This window comes from Hippocampus guttulatus, chromosome 8 (assembly GCF_054856545.1).
Source record: "Hippocampus guttulatus isolate MCC_2025c chromosome 8, RoL_Hgut_1.0, whole genome shotgun sequence".
Classification (NCBI taxonomy): Eukaryota; Metazoa; Chordata; class Actinopteri; order Syngnathiformes; family Syngnathidae; genus Hippocampus; species Hippocampus guttulatus.
The window spans coordinates 18885994-18904560 of NC_141268.1; the positions used below are offsets into that span (position 1 = coordinate 18885994).

The following is an 18567-nucleotide window of genomic DNA, read 5'->3' on the forward strand; positions in this document are numbered from 1 at the left end:
AGGTATGCCACAGTCCAAAAGAAAATGTATTTATGGTTTGAGTTCGGGGAGGGTTTTTCTATTTTTTTTGAAATTCACAAAATATTGATAGTGATTTTAGTGCTATATTTTTTTTCTGTATAATAGTACCGAACAAACCACTAAAACCAGTCACTCAAATGGTTTATATTTTAATCTGGACAAGGATTAAACCAATGTTAGAATGACATCAAGGCCTGGCTGCTGAGCAGCCAACTAGTAGAAGTTGAGGAATGATGGACAGATGGAGGGAAAACTGCAGGGGGGGGGGAGAAACGCTATCAACTTAAGTCACACTTCAAATAAGGATTCACAGATGCAGGAGACCAGAATTACAAAAACCTTTCTAAAAAAAAAAAAAAGGCCATTGCCATGAAAATGATGCTTAGAATCTATGTACATTGTTCTCAGTTCATGTATGCATACAAAAAGGAATCTACATCACATGATGCTCGTGTTCAAGTATATTCACCAACTTCATGATTTAGCATTCTCATTCCACATTTTTTCTTAAAATAAAATGCCCTTCAAAATAAAACAAAATGCAGAAAACCACATTTCATGTTCTACTAATACATATATACTGTATAAATACATACATAAATATATTTTACATACAACAGACATAAATTTGAAAAGGGGATATACAGAGCAAAGGAGAGGCGGTGGTAGTGTGTTTTAGCTTGTGTTGTAAAATGGTTTGTCCCTCCATTGTTTTATCAGTCAGACGCATGAGTGTGCTGCATGCACGCTCACGCACAACAAGCACACGAATGCATACATCATATCACTCGCGCGCACACACACACATGCAGATACACACAGCGTAGCGACTTCAGTTGGCCCAGTAGGGGGAGCTGCCATAGCTCGATTTATTGACTTGGTTCTTCTGCTGCAGGCTGCTGGACTGTCCACGCTGACCTGGACCGCCCTGAACACGGAAGCAAGGGACAACACACAAATGAGCACATTGGTGGTGTGTGTGTGTTGTGGTTGAGATGACGACCACAACAGATGGTACTATCAGTTATATAATGTTCCCCTTTCGCCTATTGCGAGTGGGTCTGGAAGGGATCCCAGGGGTTCACCGCAGTGAAAAGTGTTACCTGTCCATCCTGAGCGAGATGGTGGTGCAGCAGCTGTGAGTGCGGTTGCTGGTGAGGCAGGATGTGAAGGAAGGGCGCCGGTGCATAACCTCCAGGGGCTGCTCCAGGATTCAGCGGTCCTGGACCTCCCAGCGCAGATGGCAGGCTGAAGGGAGGGGGGGTCCCTGCATGGAAACCCTGCTTATCAAAAGACTGCAGGGCGAGAAGAAACAAAACAAATTCACTTTTATCACCAGGGTTAAAAGAATATGAGTTTTAAGTTGTTTTTCTTTATGTATTTCTTCTGTGCAAGATTAAAAAAAAAAACACTAAATATTGTGGAGTAAAAACTAAAAAATCTTTTTTAAACAACCATCCACAAATGAAATACAGATAATGTAAAACAGTCCACAGATTTTGAAGTAAAATATGTGCAGTGCATAATACTGCTTCTAAAGTTAAATGCATCACAACGCTAATGTCTGAAATAAAGCTTGGATGGTTTCGCTTCCAATGGCTTGTGTTCCAAGTTGCCAAATTCTCAAGTGGATTTGTGACCACGATAGCAGGGTACACACATCCCGACAGCCGGACCCTTGTGTGTGCCCCGATAAAAAGTGCAATTGAGTTGGGAAGCAAAAGAGAGGATAAGGCTTACCTGGGTCTTATTGTAAACACTTCCGCTGATGTCTGGCACGCCGGAGTTACTGGATGTCACTGAAACACCTGGAAGTGCAACCACAAACGAGATCAATAAAATCTCCCAAAAGAAGTAGAAGTCGCAATCAGCTCTTGAATGTCTCCACGGCCCTACCTTTACCAGGCCCGCTAGCAGCAGATTTGGCTTGTGCCTGAGAGGAAGAATTGTAGCCTTTACTATAGTCCACACCGGCCGGTCCTGCTGTCAGCTCCTCGTACCCTGAAAAACGAAAGCACCAATTACAAATAAATAAATAAAATGCACTTTTTAATGTGGATTTTTTTTTTCTTCTAATTTTCAGTCTTTGCGATCTGAAAATTGCATTCCAGTTTATTGCAATGACAACTGGAATTTGATACATTGTTCAGTCTTGGACTACATACAGTGGTACCTTACCATAAGGGTGTCCCACTACAAATGGAAACCAAGCAGCCAATGTTTGGTGCAGTCACTGACCTGAGCTGAAGGTGTGCTGGCCGTAACCGCTGGGCTGCTGCTGCGTCTGTTGCTGGAACGGGCTGGCAGACGGGTTCCCCAGGCTGAGGCCCATGCTGTGCTGCTTGGCCGAGGCCGGTCCCGGGCCCCCCGGAGGAACAAACATGGTGGGGCCGTACTGGAAAGCCGCTGCGCTCGGTACGGCGCCGGGCACACCGGCGTAGTAAGGCAGCCCCGTGTAGCTGTAGCCGGGAGGCAGGAAGGCCTGCTGACTGCTGTGATGCTGCGGCTGGCCCTGCGGTTGAGGCTGGGCCTGAGGAGGCTGAGGCTGGCTCGGGCTCGGGCCTTGGTTCTGGCCCTGCGGGGGCTGCTGCTGAGCTGCCAGGCTCGTGGGCGGTGCTGGAGAGGTGGAGTCGTTCCTTCCAAACTTCGTGACTTCACCTGAACACCGAGACGGAAGTATGTGATATCAAGTGAATAAAAACGACACCCAAACCGCATGAAGACGATCGACACCTGCCGGGGACAAGGTGGCGGTAAACAATAAATAAATCAAATAAATGCAATGACACACGACTTATTTGGACTGGATTGATTCCTCAAGATTTTGATTTACAATGGAAATGTGGATACTCTCTGATCCGAGGATTTCTGATTCCATGCATTTTTTTCCCTCTACACTGCCAAGACGCATATCCAAACTGCGCCACTTTGGAGCAAATATGTCACTTGAACCACAAAGTGGTAAATCCAGCCCCGATGTCACGAGTCCATGGATGTGTTTGATGAGGTTTGATGCGGCCAATGATCACCCAAAGTGCTCCTACCTGAGTAGGGGTTGTTGGCGAGGCCCCCGTCTCTGCTCGACAGAGTGGCAGTGGGGCCAGGGAATGTGATTCCATAGTAATCCTGCAGGGAGGGCTGAGAGCACAAGACAAGATTGAGACCTGGTTCAGACTAACAACTCCAAGTCAAGAGCAGCGATGAGGGTTTAAGGCTCACCATCGGTAGTCTGGACTGGAGCATATGGAGATCCTCATATCCGTAAATCTGCTGTCAAACAAACGCCGATTTAATATCTGCCGCTTTTGTATTTGCAGTGTACATGAGAGGTAAAATGTCACTCAGATCCACGATAGGTGAAAATCAGTGACATAAAGAGACCATGTCAACAGTTTTTTAGGAATACTTTTACATGCTTTCAATACATGAAATCCGATTTAAACATACTTTTTAAAACACATTGTTAACATATTTAAACAATACAAAATAAAATAATGAAAGCATAAAACAATGAAAGCTACTCGTATACAGATTGTAGTATCTGTGTGCTAAATATAAGTTGTTCCCCTGCAATATAGTGGGGCAAGAATGTACAAATATTTCAAGCAAAGCGGCATGTAAATAAGTGGTGCACTTTTTAAATTAAGGCTGATACTTTGTTTTTTATTCCAAGTCATGAGCCAAAATTCAAATTGAAAAGGTGAAATGGTCGGGTGTTATTAACACCGGTCATTCGGTACATTTATTTTTCGAGATTTGAGACTATTTATAATCAATAAAATCCTATTTATCATGTGTTCATCTGATGTAAGACACTTGAAAGAAGTCAAGAGTTCCTGAAGACGTTCACTTCACATCCATTATAGCAGTCACTTTTTTTTATATTTTACAACAGCGTATTTTTATTTATTTATTTTTTTGGCTGTTATTAAAAACTACAGTGACACTTACTGGGTAGGCTGGGAGCAGTCCCCCTGGACCCATGATATACTGGTTAGGCAGCAGAGGAGGAACCCCTTGGGATAGGTTCGGTGGGGCTTTACCTGTTAACCCAATGACGATATGACACAAACAACTAATACCAACGCACATTTTTCTTTTCTTGCTTACCAGTGGAGGAGGAGAGCAGGGGTGCGGTCCTCGGTCCAGAGAGGTTGGATGTGCCGGTAGCTCCATTGGAGCCGAGTCCCAGCACCGTGCTGGTGGCAGCAGAGTGTAGTCCGCTCGTGCCGGCGATACCGCCGGCGCTGCTGCTGCTCATGTTGCTGCCCATGCTGGACATGCTAGCGAGGTGGCTCATGCTGGCGCCGCTGCTACTGTTGCTGCTGTTGTGGGCTGAGTGAAGCGCCAAAGGTGGAGGTTGCGACGACGTGTAGGACGCAGAGGAGGGAGCGAGAGAGCTCACGCTGTTGCTGTCGACGCTTGTGAACTGAAGGGGTGACACAAAGTTGATTTGCCCACGTTACAGGACGTGTGTTGGTATCCATGTACCACGAGTGAGATGTAGCCTAGCGGTTAATAAATGATACAATTTGTTTTCAACAGCCAGAATCATTTTCCCAACTAATTGGTGATAAGCCAAGAGAGGCAGTTTACATTCAAACAATTTCGAGGCACGCCACCAAACAAAAGTGCCACAAAAATTATATCGGGGACACCGAAATAATGATGATCTCGTCTCAATTTGATCTGGTCCTGTTTAGATTAACACAAAACTATTATTCTATTGTAAGAATGGCCAGAAATGCATAGACAAGTTAATTACATTTTCTGCCATGGATGTCACTTGCATTGATAGCAGAGGCCTAGAAACATGATTTGTAGTGCAAAATAAGAATTTGAAGACCAATTCAGTGAAACTGCATTTTTTAAAGTGGCTGTGCATCTCTGACTTAACCAGTAATTTTCAGACCCTTTCAGACCCTTTTCAAGTACAGTCAATATAAAATGAGGAGCTGGGATTAAACGTGTGGCGTCTGAAAAGACATCTAAATACGTCTTTGGGAGTGAATGAGTTAAACGTCATATTTGGTACGACCTAAACCAAAGAACGCCCTGAAATGAGATACAACTAAATATACTTACAGTGAGAGAACTGGAGCCAAGAGCTGAGGAATGATTGTTGACATGGCTGCAGACACAAAGCAAGAGGAGAACTGTAACACGCAACCATGTTGTTCACCTGTGTTGTATGTGTCCACTGAGCAAAGTTGCAAGTTAAGTTTGCAAACGAGTAAGATCATTTGCAGCTTGAAATGGATTGTTGAGGTTCTGTTTGTATCAGATCCAGAGCGGTTCTTGGTATGCGTGAGCTTGTCACCTGTTGAGAGTGTTGAGCTGACCGGCCGAGGGAAGGTCCTGTGCCAGGCTGGAGAGCGTGCCGGAGCTCTGTGCGGGCAAGGTGGAGGGGGCCAAGTGGGAGGAGGCCGCAGGAGCGCAGTTCGCGTTGGCGTTGAGAGACGGAGAGTCGGGCTTTGGCGTGGAGGAAGCTGAGGAAACTAAACGGAGTATGACAGCGCTTATAAAAGAGAAACTGATTGTTTGTACTCATGTAACTGTTACCAGATTTGTGCATGGTAACGAACGTACTGTCTAAAGCTGCAGAGGTCCTTACTCCATTCAGACCATTCTAGAATAGGAAAAATAATTATAATAAAAGGAAGGAAAAAAAAGGAACAACTTCTGTATCTGATTTCTCCTCACCAAAACTGGTCCGGTGGTTTCTTTGCTCTGGGAGAAGGCCAGTCGTGCCTGAGGGGGCAAGGACCCATCATAGCTTCCTCCCACTGTGGAGAAGTGGGGCGCGGACGAAATGGCAGATGTGGTCAGCGACGACGAGGGAGGAGTGCTGGAGTTGGCGGGCCCCAGTGAAGAGGGCGTGAGACTGGGGAGTGCCACTGAGGACGAGTGATACACTGGCTCAGATGACGACAGGGGCAAAGGAAGGTCGACGGAGAGCGGACTTCCCAGCGACTCACTACAACCCAAGGAAAAGGAATACATTTTCACAGGTATTTTAATGCTGGTTAAAAAAAAAAAAAAAGAGGACGTTATATCTGATTTTATGACATCCAACGGTACCCGAGAGGTTTGGAGTACAAGCTTGTCTGACTCTGAGTCCCCGATCCTGACGCAGGCGCTACTGGGCCAGGGGCCGGCGTGGATTCCCTGGATGCTGCACTGAGAGCGCTGTCCACAACTCCAAACTCTGGCAAAGCAGCCTCTGAGCCAAAGTCTAGCGCCCCAAACTGAAGGTTTAGACCAGGGACATCAGTGGAGCCCGGCATTTCTACTGCCGTGGAGGGGATCTGCCACAGGAAAAAAAAAAGTTTACACACACAATTACACAGCGAACGTCGTTGGCCACAAGATGTACGAATTTGATTGGAAAGAAACCTTACCTTTGAAATCGGAGGTATCCTTCGTTTTTGACCTTTCAATTGTGCCCGCTGCTGCTGTGGTGTCCCGCAGCCCTGAGCGTCCAGCCCAGCGCTGGGGGCCGGAATTTTGGGACCAGCAGTCGCCATCGCCGGGCCCGCCTGCGCCGACGTGCTGCTGTGCTGGGAAGCAGAGGAGACGGACGCGGGGACCGCTTGTTGTTGAGATGGTGGACTGGGCTGACGTGCCAGTGGCAAGGAGGGGCCGGTGTGCCTCTGAATAAGCTGACTCAGCACGAGCGATGGCTCTGGCTGGAGCCCAAACTCACCTACAGATCAACCCAAACGCACAATGAGGCACACTTGTAACACGAGTGTCCGACTGAAGGCTTTGGCAAGGAGACTTACGGCTGAACTGTGAGGACAATGTGGTGGCGTTCGATTCTGGCGCCTTCATGTCCCAGCTGGAGGAAGACGGTGGAGGTACAGGCGCTCCCAGGCTTGGTAGGCGGCCAATTGAAGAGCTGCCTTGGGTGTTGGCAGAATGCGACAGCAGAGGACCCAAGCCAGGCCCCTTAAGCTGTTCCAGTATCTGAGCTCCCGCACTGGGTGGAGGCCTTTTGGCTTGGCCCAGGTCTCCAAAACCAGCTCCGAGAACAGACGACTGGCATACGTAAAAGCAGGAAGAGTTGATCTTCTATGTTTTCCAACGGCGTATTTTATGTGTTAACCATAAAAGTCGATGGTTTAAATAACAAGAAGCAATAACAACTAAACAAGAGTTGTTTTTTTGTTTTTTGTTTTTACCAGAGCTGCATGAGCATAGCTGGTGCCACCGGTGGTGCTGCGGTTAGGAGGAGGCTGATATTGGGGCTGTGCTGGCTGGTGGTGGTGCGAGTTGGTGAAGACCAGACTCTGCGAGGAGGAGGAGGAGCAGGGGGGCGCTTCTCTTCCACAGACCGCAGGCTTCTGCAGCAGAGATGCGAGGTCCAGACTGCAGAATGACATTCAGCGAGGTTAAAAATGTGGGCACGACAATGCTTCGTCCATGCATCCACTTTATATATGAGTAGAGCGGATCAGCATCGCGGGTGACGTCGAGACAATTTGTCGGTTATTCACCTTTGGCCAGAGGTGATATGATTCTCAGCCGGGGGAGCACACGAGGATGTGAAGACTTTGGTCTCCGAGAGCTGTTGTCAAAACAAAAATGCACCAAAAAAGGAACAAGCTGAATTAAACACCAGTTGTTTTCCTTCCCGGGACTTTCCCCAAATTTTTAGGGTGAGGACTCACACTAACATCCTCACTCCAGTCCTCGGGTCCATAGTCTTCAACCGGGTTCCTCCAGTTAGCTGAAAAAGAGCAAAGAGGTGAAAGAGACCGTGGGTTTCTCAACAACGCTTGAGCCGTTGCCATTTGTACCAAGCACAGTCCACCATGGCGAACGTGTTCTATTCTGTTCACACAACACTAACCCATCTCATCTGTGTTGTTGTTAGCCGCAGTGTCCCAAGCCTCACTCTGTGTGGTCCCTGTCCCTGCCCCTGCCTCTGAGGTATAGTCTGCAGGATTGAAGGTGCTGGGAAATGATGAAACATTGTTACAGATTTTGATTTTAAAACGGTCTGGTGATTAAGCGGCAATTAAATCCGATTGGATAGATGACGGCGCATCCAGTGAGGACTCGCGGCGTTGCACGATTTCCGCATTTTATGTTACAGCCTTATTTCAAAAAGGAATAGTTTTCCCCCTCGGAACGAGACCCGCGACAGCCCAAAATGACAACTTTTTTTTTTCCCCATGGAAAAATGTATTTAATCCATTTTGGAACAGCGCCGTAGCTAAAAAATGTACAGAAAATACTTTGAATTATCCTTTTCAAAGCAATTCCCTTCACTCAGCGTAAAACGACAACAACTTTTAACGTTTCCAAAACGGCGTGAGTGTGAACATACCCCATGCCTTGGGCTGAGAACCTGCTTGCCGCTGGTCCTCTGCCTCTGCCTCGACCGCCGGAGCCTGCGTAAACATCAGCCCGACATCTGCTACACCCACTAAAGTGATACGTGTAATGTGGTGTTTTCAAATCAGCATCTCACCTCGACCACCTTTTGCCCTCTTTCCTCGATCGGAGCCTTTGTCCACCGGTGTCACCTCCACGCCGTTTTCCGCTGGTCGAACCGCACCTGGTGCAAAGACGCATGAATGCGGACGTTACAATGGTGACTGACAGTCGTGTGCCAATGCGTGCGTGTCCGAACAGGATATACCCTGTCGGCTTCGATTGGAGCCTTTGCCCTTGCGGTTGGATGACGCACGGCCCTTGCTAGCCTCCCTCTCGCCTTTCTTCTCCCGGTTCTCCTTGTTCTCCTTGCTTTCGGAAGGAGCCTCCTTCACCAGCGGCTTCTTCTTCCCTACGGTCTCCCATGAGGTCTAAACACAAAGCGTAAGCAAAAATCTAAGGCTGCCATGTAGCGGTTCAGTGCAAGGCGAATAACAGATGAGTTTCAAGTGGTTCATTCATCCACGCAGTCGATCAAATGATTGGAAAATGTGTATTGCACAAACCTACCAAATCCGAGGTGCTCTCCAGGAGGAAATTGATGGCTTTGCTCACATCCTCGTTGCAGTCATGAAGCGCGACCATACATTCATCCTGATTCTTGCCAGTAACCTCCATCAGCTGCGGAAAATACAAAGCAGATTTTTTTGAAAAAGCGTTAAAAATATGTCAGGAGTCAGGACTTCCTTCATTTCGGCTTTTACAGAAACTATCGCAAAGCCAATTTTCAAATGAATATTAAACGTACACCACCTAAGTTGTCTCGTTGTGCCTCATTGTTCAGTGTGCAACGGGCCAAAATCATCAGGTGTCTGAATTGATAACCTTTTGCCAATAGGCCATACTGTGAGCGAAGAATTGAAATTGAGCCAGCCATCTACAATGTTCAAGGCACTACCGCATTGCAGGTTTCAATTTTGTTAAATAATGCAACTAAATCCTGGTTAAGAGCGGCAAGTGGGAATGGGTTTGCATGGCAGATTGCTGTGCAAACCCTGACACAAACGACCCCGTTTCTATACCTGATTAACCTTGTCTTCAAAGTCAGCATCATTCTTGTCATAGATCATCTGGGCAAGCCGAATTTGCTCAGCAGTGGCCTGCAACACAAAAACATTAATGAATCGACTTGTTTGTACATACGTACTGTATATATGGGAACTATTGTACTCTCTTCACACATGGGGCAGCAATCAAGCACCAGGTAGAGAAAAACCCAATGTCCGTCTTCTTAACATATTAACAGCTATTAAACTGGTCTTTTCTTCTTATGACGTGTGCAACGTGGATTTGTTGGCAACAGGATTTGAGTCACTGATGTTTTGTTACAAAATGTTTGCAGCCGTGAGCAGTGTGTGTGTGTGTGCAAGGCTGCAGATTCTCACCTGTATCTGTTTCTGTGGTTGAGACATGTGGGTGGCAGCAGGCGGCACTTTTTCACGAGGGCCCCGGGCCTTGTCGCTGCCCAGCGAGCTCATCATATACAGTATATACAAAACTCTGTATGTACAAAATAGAAAAACCTGCCAAAGAAACAAGACAAGTCAAGTCACATTTCTTTATATAGCCCTTAATCACAAACAGTCTCCAAGGGCTTCACATGCCCACAGTTGACAAGTATTCACGATGACTAAATTTAACCCCCGGGAAGGCAAGGAGGCAAGAAAATTCAAAAATACGTTCACACACACACACACCTCCATCATAACAGAGTGCTTTATTTGTGTTTGTGCTTGACCAGAAATTGTTAAGTGTGTGCAATATTGAACAGAATTATTGGTGTAGAGTACAGTTGGTCTGTTGATGTAATAGCTGAAAATCTAGGTCAAGGAAGAAGAGTGACCTAGTGTCCACTTGCAAAAAACCAAATAGTGCATATGTGCAGGGAATTGTTTAAGGCCATAATTCACATGAATAAGAACACATCGCCAAAGATTATTTTAGATGCATATGACAAATGAATGTCATCGTGAATAGCTGATTGACATATTGTACTACTAACACAGAATGCAAAACTGTCTAAATGTGCATGATGTAAACACGAAGTAAAATAAAAAATAAAAAAAAAACACCCCTGACCACTGACAGTTGCTGATTGAGAGAACAATAGCAGTGCAGTACACATGCCCACCTGACGTCATCAAACATACTGACACCATTGGCTGCTGAACTGAACAAAGCTAATGCCAAGGAGCTGGCTCGATAAGTGAGACAAATCGCTTGCTTAACAAAAACATTTCTGCAGCCGTCACTTTTACTTACAAACCAAACCACAATCGGGGATTTTATTATTGGTCTTGATCCCCAAGATAAAGTCCATTCATTGAAAATGTGTCAGTTTTACTCACTTAAACACACGTAAATGATTCGTGTATTACAGAAACGGTTACATTTAGGGATGACAATGGAACGAATATACGCATGAAACTATATTTTCTCAGGACGGATACTTTATTTGAGACTAGCCAAGTGGTCGAATGTTAACATCAGCTAAATTGAATCACTCACTTACAGTCCGGATGTGAGTTTATGAATTTACATGACACTTTGCAATGGCGAATCCTATGGCCGTAGTGTCACGGTTTAATAAAAACAAACTTGATGCTTGTGATACTCGAGGCCTCTTTGTCCTCGCTAGCGCGGACTGAGGTAGGCATGCTAACATGCTAACACCGAGCGAGCGAGTCTCGGAGGCAGTCGAGGTGAAGCTAACGTTAGCAAATGATGCTACCTAAATCTGGTCCGAGTTGCTAACGATCGACCGTCTAATCAGCCCATTTAAGTGTCAGCCGTATCTTCAGACAACGTCATTTTAACAACCCCCCATCACGCAAGCATCCCAAATAAGACCATGAGCAAAAAGGCAAAAGGTATCTCGAATGAGAGGAAGAGGGCCTTTGAGCGGAACACAATCCCATCACGACATTGCTCGCTGGGAAACCAAGACAACAGAAAAATTGCGAAAGACACCGCTCTCCGCCCTGAGTAAGGAAGGAAAATCGCCAAGACAGGCGACCGAGTACGTACGACGAGTAAACTCGAGAACAAAATCAATTGAACGCGTTGAGAATTGGTTGGCGAATAAGCGAAAACATGATAAAATCGTGTTATTACCTGCTAACACGCTCACTCAGCCAGCAGCAGACAAGGTGGTCACGTGATTAAGGCGACCGCGGTGGATGCTCGTCCGACGTCCTCTGGACACAACTTGTTTTGTTTATGCTCGTGTCACACGAATCACGATTTGGTGGTTATAGTGGAGTCGTACATAATTGTCATGCTCGGAAAAATGACGACAAGCGCTCCAATATAGATTTTGTATTTATTTACTTGTTTTATCATTCAATAACTTGTTTTCCTGACGTTTTTTTTTTGCTGAGATTCTCACGTTGCGCTGAGTAAAAACATTCATGAGTTGTATATAAAAAAAAAAGCAATCGCTTAGTAGACATCAAACCACACACTTCCTCAGAAATATACATAAAAATGCATACAAGTGTCCCTATGTATTTCACACATACAGATACATTTATATAAAATTTACATTGAGTGTGGGGTTATTTTGTTCTATTTGGGGGTTCTCTTTTCAATCAGTCCTCATGAAGTCTTCCATGTTCAAAAGAAAAAAAAGGAAGAAAACAAATCGCCTATGGCAGTCTTTCACAGAAAGAAATGCCTCAGCAAAGCAAACAATTAACTTGGGCCTACCCTGCCTCTACCAAACGAGGACATGAAGATCACTCCTTGATCCAAAAATGAAATTTTACAATTGTGACACGTGCATGTGGTAGCGAGCAATGCACGTTATTAACGCTTCTTGTTGGATCAAAGTTTTTTAGAGCTACCAGTTATTCTTCCCTATTCTCTGAGAGGTCTCAGCGTCAAAGGCAAGTTAACCAAATCAATAAAAAGCCCTCCATTTGACAAGAAACTATACATATGAAACAAAAAAAGTGTAAATAATCTAGTCACACCAGACTTGAAATATGTACTGTAAGTATACAAACACAAAAAGTGTGCAAAACTGCAGAAAGCGTTCTAGTCCAATCGGACAGCAACACAAGCCAAGAAAGGGTTATGGGAACAGAGAATACACCTTCAAAAATTAGATATCACCCCAAGCCATTCAAACGTGGGTGATATAAGGGGGAAATAAATACATATAAAACAAATGATATCAGCAGGTGTATGCCACTCAAACCCAAGTCACAAAAAGGGGCTATATCACAATTGAACATTGTATTTAGCAATCATAACATTTCTCCTATATGATTGCAGCCACACATATTTCCAGAAAATGTCTTATTTTGATTGGGATAAGCCGTCTTCATTTTGCCACACTGAAGGAAAAACCTTTGGCGATTGTTTTGAGACCGAACTGAATGTGTTCCAGCCATCAAGTCAAACTGCACGCGTTAGGTCCTTCAAACTTCTTCTGCAGTCCTGTTTCCTCTCCCCTTTTTTGTTATATTGCCATTCATTTCATTTTCACAAAAAATTGTAATATCTTACACAGGAAGAGACAGAAACAATAACCTTACATACTACAGACCCAACCAATAAGAGCCCAATTGCAAAACGTATTCATTGTCACAGGTGGCTCTGGGTTTTAAAACCTCCTCGAGGCTCCTCATTGGCAGCTACTGCGTTATTTTAAAAAAAACAACAACAACAACAACAGATTGCCTTTGGTGGAACGACGAAATGGTGTTCCATTGAGAGGTGTCACGTGACAGGATGTTAAAATATGGTCACAAAGATGTACGACAATAATCATAGCTGTGATATGGTGGGGACAAGGTCACATGCTCCTGAGTCCAACAGAGACAATGATGTTGCAGAAGGGGGGGGATGGAGGTACTGTTTGGATAAAAATGCGGATGAGGACGTCATCATGTAAGGATGCAGCGGATGACGAGGCTAGCTAGCTCCACAATCCTGCGTAGTTGCCATGGAGGCCAGAGCAAAGCGGTCCGCCAGCTACAAACAGCTTGGTGCCGGAGTGGTCGTAGCAGTGCGTGTACACGGCGTTTGGAAACGAATGAAGGTCTGAGAAATAACTCCTCCACGTCTCATCATGATTCTACCAAAAAGAGGGTAAAAAAATTGCATTAATCGCGTGGACTCAAGTTTTTTTTTTTTTTTTGCAAATCACTCGCCAGAACAAATGGTCCAAAGATTATATACCAGCCAGCCTTTTCCTGTTGTGAGCTTGAGAATGCCATCTCCTGAGCACTTCCGATACCCTCCGGCTGTAATCAAAGGGTTCTCCAGGAACCCATGAGCGCGGATGTCGTAGAAGAGAAGCGAACCCTGGCCAGTGCCGACTGTCACGATGTGCTCATAAAAACTCACCGACCGGATCCCTGCGCAGACAATTGATTTTCTATGCAGGAGACAGACTCATTGAGAAAGGAGTGATCCACTCACCACTTCCTCGCTCTCTGGAGTTGACAGATTTTATGCTTTGCGTCGGCTGACGAGGATCCAAAAAAGACACGTGGGCCTGAGATCCGGCAGCGTATACTGACCAGTCCTGCCCATAGGCCAGACACACATTCTCTTTGCAGTGTGGCAGTTTGGTAGACAAAAGCTGCAGGGAAACAATGCAGGATAAACAAATGAAGACCCGAGCAACAACATTGACATCCAAACAGACACAGAACTACTTTTTGAAAAGGTTTCAAATGGTGTCATTAGTTGTTATTTTGCTCATTTGGAAAGCTGCTACATTGTTTGATCTGTTAGAATCTAGTGAAGTTACTTGTATTTAGTCTCGTAGCGTAATGCGTGTTTTATTTTGGATTTTGCTGCATTTTACTTTTGAGCTGTTTGCAAATACACAGTGGCTGCAGATGGAACTTTTCATCAGACAGTAAATAGGATTAAATGATATCGCTCAGAAGTAGTGCTAATGTTTCTTTGTCTTGAATCCTATTTCGGGTGTCATCAGAAATTGTACAGCATATCACAAGGTTAATGCCCAATAGATCAGCCGATACACCGGCTTTTTTTTTTCCATTATTGCCGCCAATATTAGTATCAGCCACGGCCCCAAATATTCCATATCGGATGGGCTCTGCTATGAACAATCCACACATTTTTCTGTTTTCTAAAATGTAAAACAAAACAAAACAACAACAAAAAAGAACTGCTCTTGCCTTGCACAAGCTGTGCTCAGCTTTCCATAGGTGGAAGTAGCCATCCAAAGATACAGCACCCAACTCCTGAAAGAAAATCATCCCCACCAGGAAACGTGTGAATTTGGATCGAAACTCACTAAAGATTCTTAGCGGCTGTTCGAAGGCAATGCTCACTTTGTGGTTGTTGTTGAAGGCCAAAGCGCGGACTTTACAGTTGTATGGGTGGGTGGACTCCTTTGGGATGTCTTTGAGGGCTCGGTGGGAGATGTGGGCATAGGAGGGCATGGCCGTTTGGCTCTGACTGTGCTGTATCTGGCTCATGACTTCCTCTGTGACTTCCCACAGACCCATGGAGCCATCCCGCGAACCTAGAAATCGGAATAGCAACAAAACACGTGAGGCATGCGTCAAGTACATCAGTAAAGTCAAACTACCTGCCTACCAAACCTAAATGTGGTGCTCATCAGCGATTATTTCAGGAAAGGCGAGATAATCACGAGGCGCGTTGTCTACACAATTGTTCGGACCGCTCGCCACATCTCCCTTGCAAAAACATGGAGGATATTTCCTGCCTTTGACAATGGCAAATAGGATGTTCACCCCACCATCTTCGACATGACAACAAAATTTCTCTCTCTTTTTACAAAATAACCTCAATTTCATACTCGGCAGTAGCCCACCTGTCACTACTTGGGCTTTGGAATCTGAGGGTGACGATTGGAGTCGTCCTGCAGACAAAAACTCAAACTGCAATTGCAGTAGTTGTTGGGGAGATGATGGTCTACCTCCTCACACGAATGTGAGGTGCCTTTGACCAAGGTAACGATTGGAATTTAAAAATGAGTCATTCATTTTGAGGGGAGGGGGCTTTTTTTTCACATGCTTTTGAAGCAGAACGGACATTGTGGTGCCGCTTGTGCAAAACCCCTCACACCGGGCATTCATACAGAGAACTCACCAGACACTGCCATCCTGTCACTGATCCATGCTATTGAGAAGATCCAATCATTGTGGCCATCCTAACAAACAAAAAAAAGGGTAGAAATGAGGTCGAAGTGATGCCAACCACAAGGAAAAGTATCCCCAATTGGAGAGTTTTACGTGTTGAGAAAGACCGGATAACTCACATCACCAACACAAACGGGGTCCAGTGTGGGCAGCTTGTAGATGGCGAGACTGTTGGGGTTGTCACCCCCAGTTGCTAGGAGAGTCCTTGAGGGGTTGATCTCAATAGCGTGGATCCCACAGCCCTGCTGGTCGAGCCGGGAATGAGAGCTTGCTGTGGTGTGGTAATTCTGCACCACCCCGACCACAGAACCTCCACCGTGACATTCCCTGTCCTTCAGCATGGGAATCCGAGTGATCTGCCCCGTCATGACATTGGTTACAAAAAGCTGCAAAGAAGAAGAAGGGGAAAGAAAAGACAACATTTGATCAGCTCAGAAAAATGGCTTGTCAAAACCTCGCACATTGGGAGTGTTCAGCTTGGTATTATGATCAATAAAGGGCACCCGAGCACAGTAAAGAGTGGACTAATATGGAGATGACATAATCAGGTGAGTGATTCTCGGGTCAGACTTCTAAAATGGACAAAAGGGGGTTGAGTATGACAGCATCCTTTAACACAATTATATTATTATTATAATTCCAAATAATAATTTTGGGCTTTGAACTCATCGAAATAATAGGTCACATTTAAGAAAGATAAAACATCTCACCGTGTTGCATTTGGTCCCGCATACAACCTGCTGTTGGTTGAGCCACTGTGAGGCAAATACTTTGTTAAGACGCCCAAGAGAGAACTCCCGCTCCTTCAGGATGCCAGGCAGCCTGCCGGCCGCAAAGCCGCGCAGGCTCCGCTGGAGCTGCAACTCATGCTGCTGCTGAGGTCTGAACTCTCGGCCCCGGAGGGCGCAGACGACAGAGTGGGAACTGTGCCACCACTGCACATGACGTGAAGAACAAGAGACACGGCTCCGCTTGTATGGCACCTGACACCAGCCCAGCTAAAAGAAGAAAATTGAGACATTAAAAACATTATTTCTAAGGGGCACACACTGGACGTATGACAATTCACACCCACGCATCATTTCGAGTCTTCAATGAAGATTACATGCGCACAAATGGACAAGTCTCATTTGCAGTGTATAGCCCACATTTGTGGGAATACAAGGCGAGCCAGGAAGGTTCTAGAACTGGTGTCACAAAAGATAGATCTCCTCTTGTAATCCACCTGGAGTGCAGCGCACATTCACCACCGTTCTTGTCATGCAGTCCTGGAAGGATTCTTCCGGGATCCCCAGGAGCTCCATCATCATACATGTCTCAAAACAGGTGCCCTTGGTGACGCCCTTAAGTTTGAGGAAAATGGCCAAATGCGATATTGTTCTCGGACAGGAACTGACAGATGTTCAGGGTGTTGTGGGCAGACACGCTGTCATGGGGAAGCAGCCACAAGTTGTCCTGTCACAACTCTTCTTCTTCTTGCGCACTGAACGAAGCAAACACCTCAAGATCTCTGGAGACATGCAGGTTTATCTGTCCCACATTTAGGGGAACTCTTTGTTTGGTTTGAAAATAAATGTTTTCTGACACCAGTCCTGGACTTTTCCTGACACAGCTTGTATTTTGCAGTGCAGCAAAACGTATATATAATACACGTTGATTCTGGGAAAAAAAACAAAGGTTTTATGGCTAATCTGTTGTAATTACTTGGTCACGTTGGATTTTTCTATACAGTACTCCAGTTTGGGAGACATATTCACTAAACGAAAGCTTTCCAGACGTGAACAAGGTCGAATGTACACTTTGAGGTACAATTACCATTCGCTAGCTGGCGACAGTCTAAAACCCGAATGAGACCGTCATAACCGATCGGGCTGCAACATACTGTATTCGGCTACCTTTAGCAGTCGTCGTGATCTGGCTAACGTTTGCCAACATGAACGGATACACATGCACACGGTATAAACATCTCCTAATGCATTTGCCGTTGGTTCTCGGGTGGCTTGGCGACACCGATCGCCCCAGGGTCAAAACGTGTTGCCCCCTGGCACAGATTATAACTACACGAACATATTTAGCACGAAGCTAGTTAGCATGCTACCATCAATTTTGATAGCTTAGCCAATGAGATCCACCGGTCTCCGCCTACCTGTTGTTGGTCCTTGGGCTCCCCTGCCTTTCTTTTCCTGCTAACTGTTTTTCTCGCCATAGTCTGACACACACAATTCCCTCACCCACATGGAGGGTAAACCCGACTCTGGGCGTTGGATCATATAATGTCGATAAACGATTTTGTTCGTTGGCCTTTGCTGGCGGCGTCCGGTGACAAGCAAGGGCGATTACATACGGGATACGTTGCCTCTTCGCTTGTCTCGGGTTGTTGGAGAATTAATCGCGTTAACTTGCTCTGTATTTGCAAGTCGCCACAAAAGTCGCTCGCTTCAGTGAGTTCTTTCTCCCTTGGCGAATCGCGTCAGCAACGACGAGTTCATTGGCCAAGCGCGCAGCCGCACTCATCAAACGTCACGAAAAACAAGGTCACACGTGAACGCGCCTGTGGTACGGGCTCGTTCACGACAACTTGCGCGCGGCCATTCATGATTTCCTTCGCTGAGGAGGCTTCGGTTGCTTGGTATTAAGCCTTTTTTAAATTACGAGAATATCATTCTAGCAGGGCATAAAACGTGTTTTGAGTCGGGTATTTCAAATTGAATTATAACCTTCTCATATGCACATTTTAGCATAAAAACATTCTATATACATTATAGTTAATGATCTTTCAGGGGAAACGTGATGACATGCAAAACACATCTGTAAAATTCTGTACACATTAGAAGCCTGCATTATCTCAGTGGAGTATGATTCTTTTTTTTGTGATAAGTATTGATTGTGAACTGTTCCAGTGTGGCACAGTTGCACGTGAGTTATTGTACTGTATTGATGGTTTGATTGGTTT

At 45.4% G+C, this 18567-nt stretch overlaps 2 protein-coding genes across 4 annotated transcripts; both read right to left on the reverse strand.

The window, feature by feature from the left end:
* Positions 1-157: 157 nt before the first annotated feature.
* On the reverse strand, positions 158-11701 carry ubap2a (ubiquitin associated protein 2a). Of its 3 annotated transcripts, none has more exons than XM_086117557.1 (27): positions 11578-11701; positions 9849-9986; positions 9486-9563; positions 8974-9084; positions 8672-8834; positions 8501-8587; positions 8357-8420; positions 7877-7980; positions 7695-7753; positions 7521-7591; positions 7206-7392; positions 6807-7062; positions 6423-6727; positions 6103-6329; positions 5725-5998; positions 5611-5650; positions 5342-5519; positions 5107-5152; positions 4132-4450; positions 3973-4064; positions 3241-3291; positions 3066-3159; positions 2260-2679; positions 1918-2022; positions 1762-1829; positions 1125-1316; positions 158-949 (listed from the first exon to the last, which is right to left on the reverse strand). In XM_086117557.1, the coding sequence occupies exons 2-27, from the start codon at positions 9942-9944 to the stop codon at positions 854-856; spliced, it is 3783 nt and encodes a 1260-aa protein (XP_085973683.1). In that variant the 5' UTR covers positions 9945-9986; positions 11578-11701; the 3' UTR covers positions 158-853. The 3 variants fall into 3 exon arrangements, with proteins under 3 accessions (XP_085973683.1, XP_085973682.1, XP_085973681.1); XM_086117556.1 differs by having other exon boundaries at positions 3241-3288; positions 6807-7095; XM_086117555.1 differs by having other exon boundaries at positions 6807-7095.
* Positions 11702-11766: 65 nt separating this feature from the next.
* On the reverse strand, positions 11767-18128 carry dcaf12 (DDB1 and CUL4 associated factor 12). The gene is made up of 9 exons (XM_086118694.1): positions 17761-18128; positions 16325-16612; positions 15734-16000; positions 15565-15625; positions 14781-14974; positions 14625-14690; positions 13894-14056; positions 13651-13829; positions 11767-13546 (listed from the first exon to the last, which is right to left on the reverse strand). The coding sequence occupies exons 1-9, from the start codon at positions 17818-17820 to the stop codon at positions 13388-13390; spliced, it is 1437 nt and encodes a 478-aa protein (XP_085974820.1). The 5' UTR covers positions 17821-18128; the 3' UTR covers positions 11767-13387.
* Positions 18129-18567: the final 439 nt, after the last annotated feature.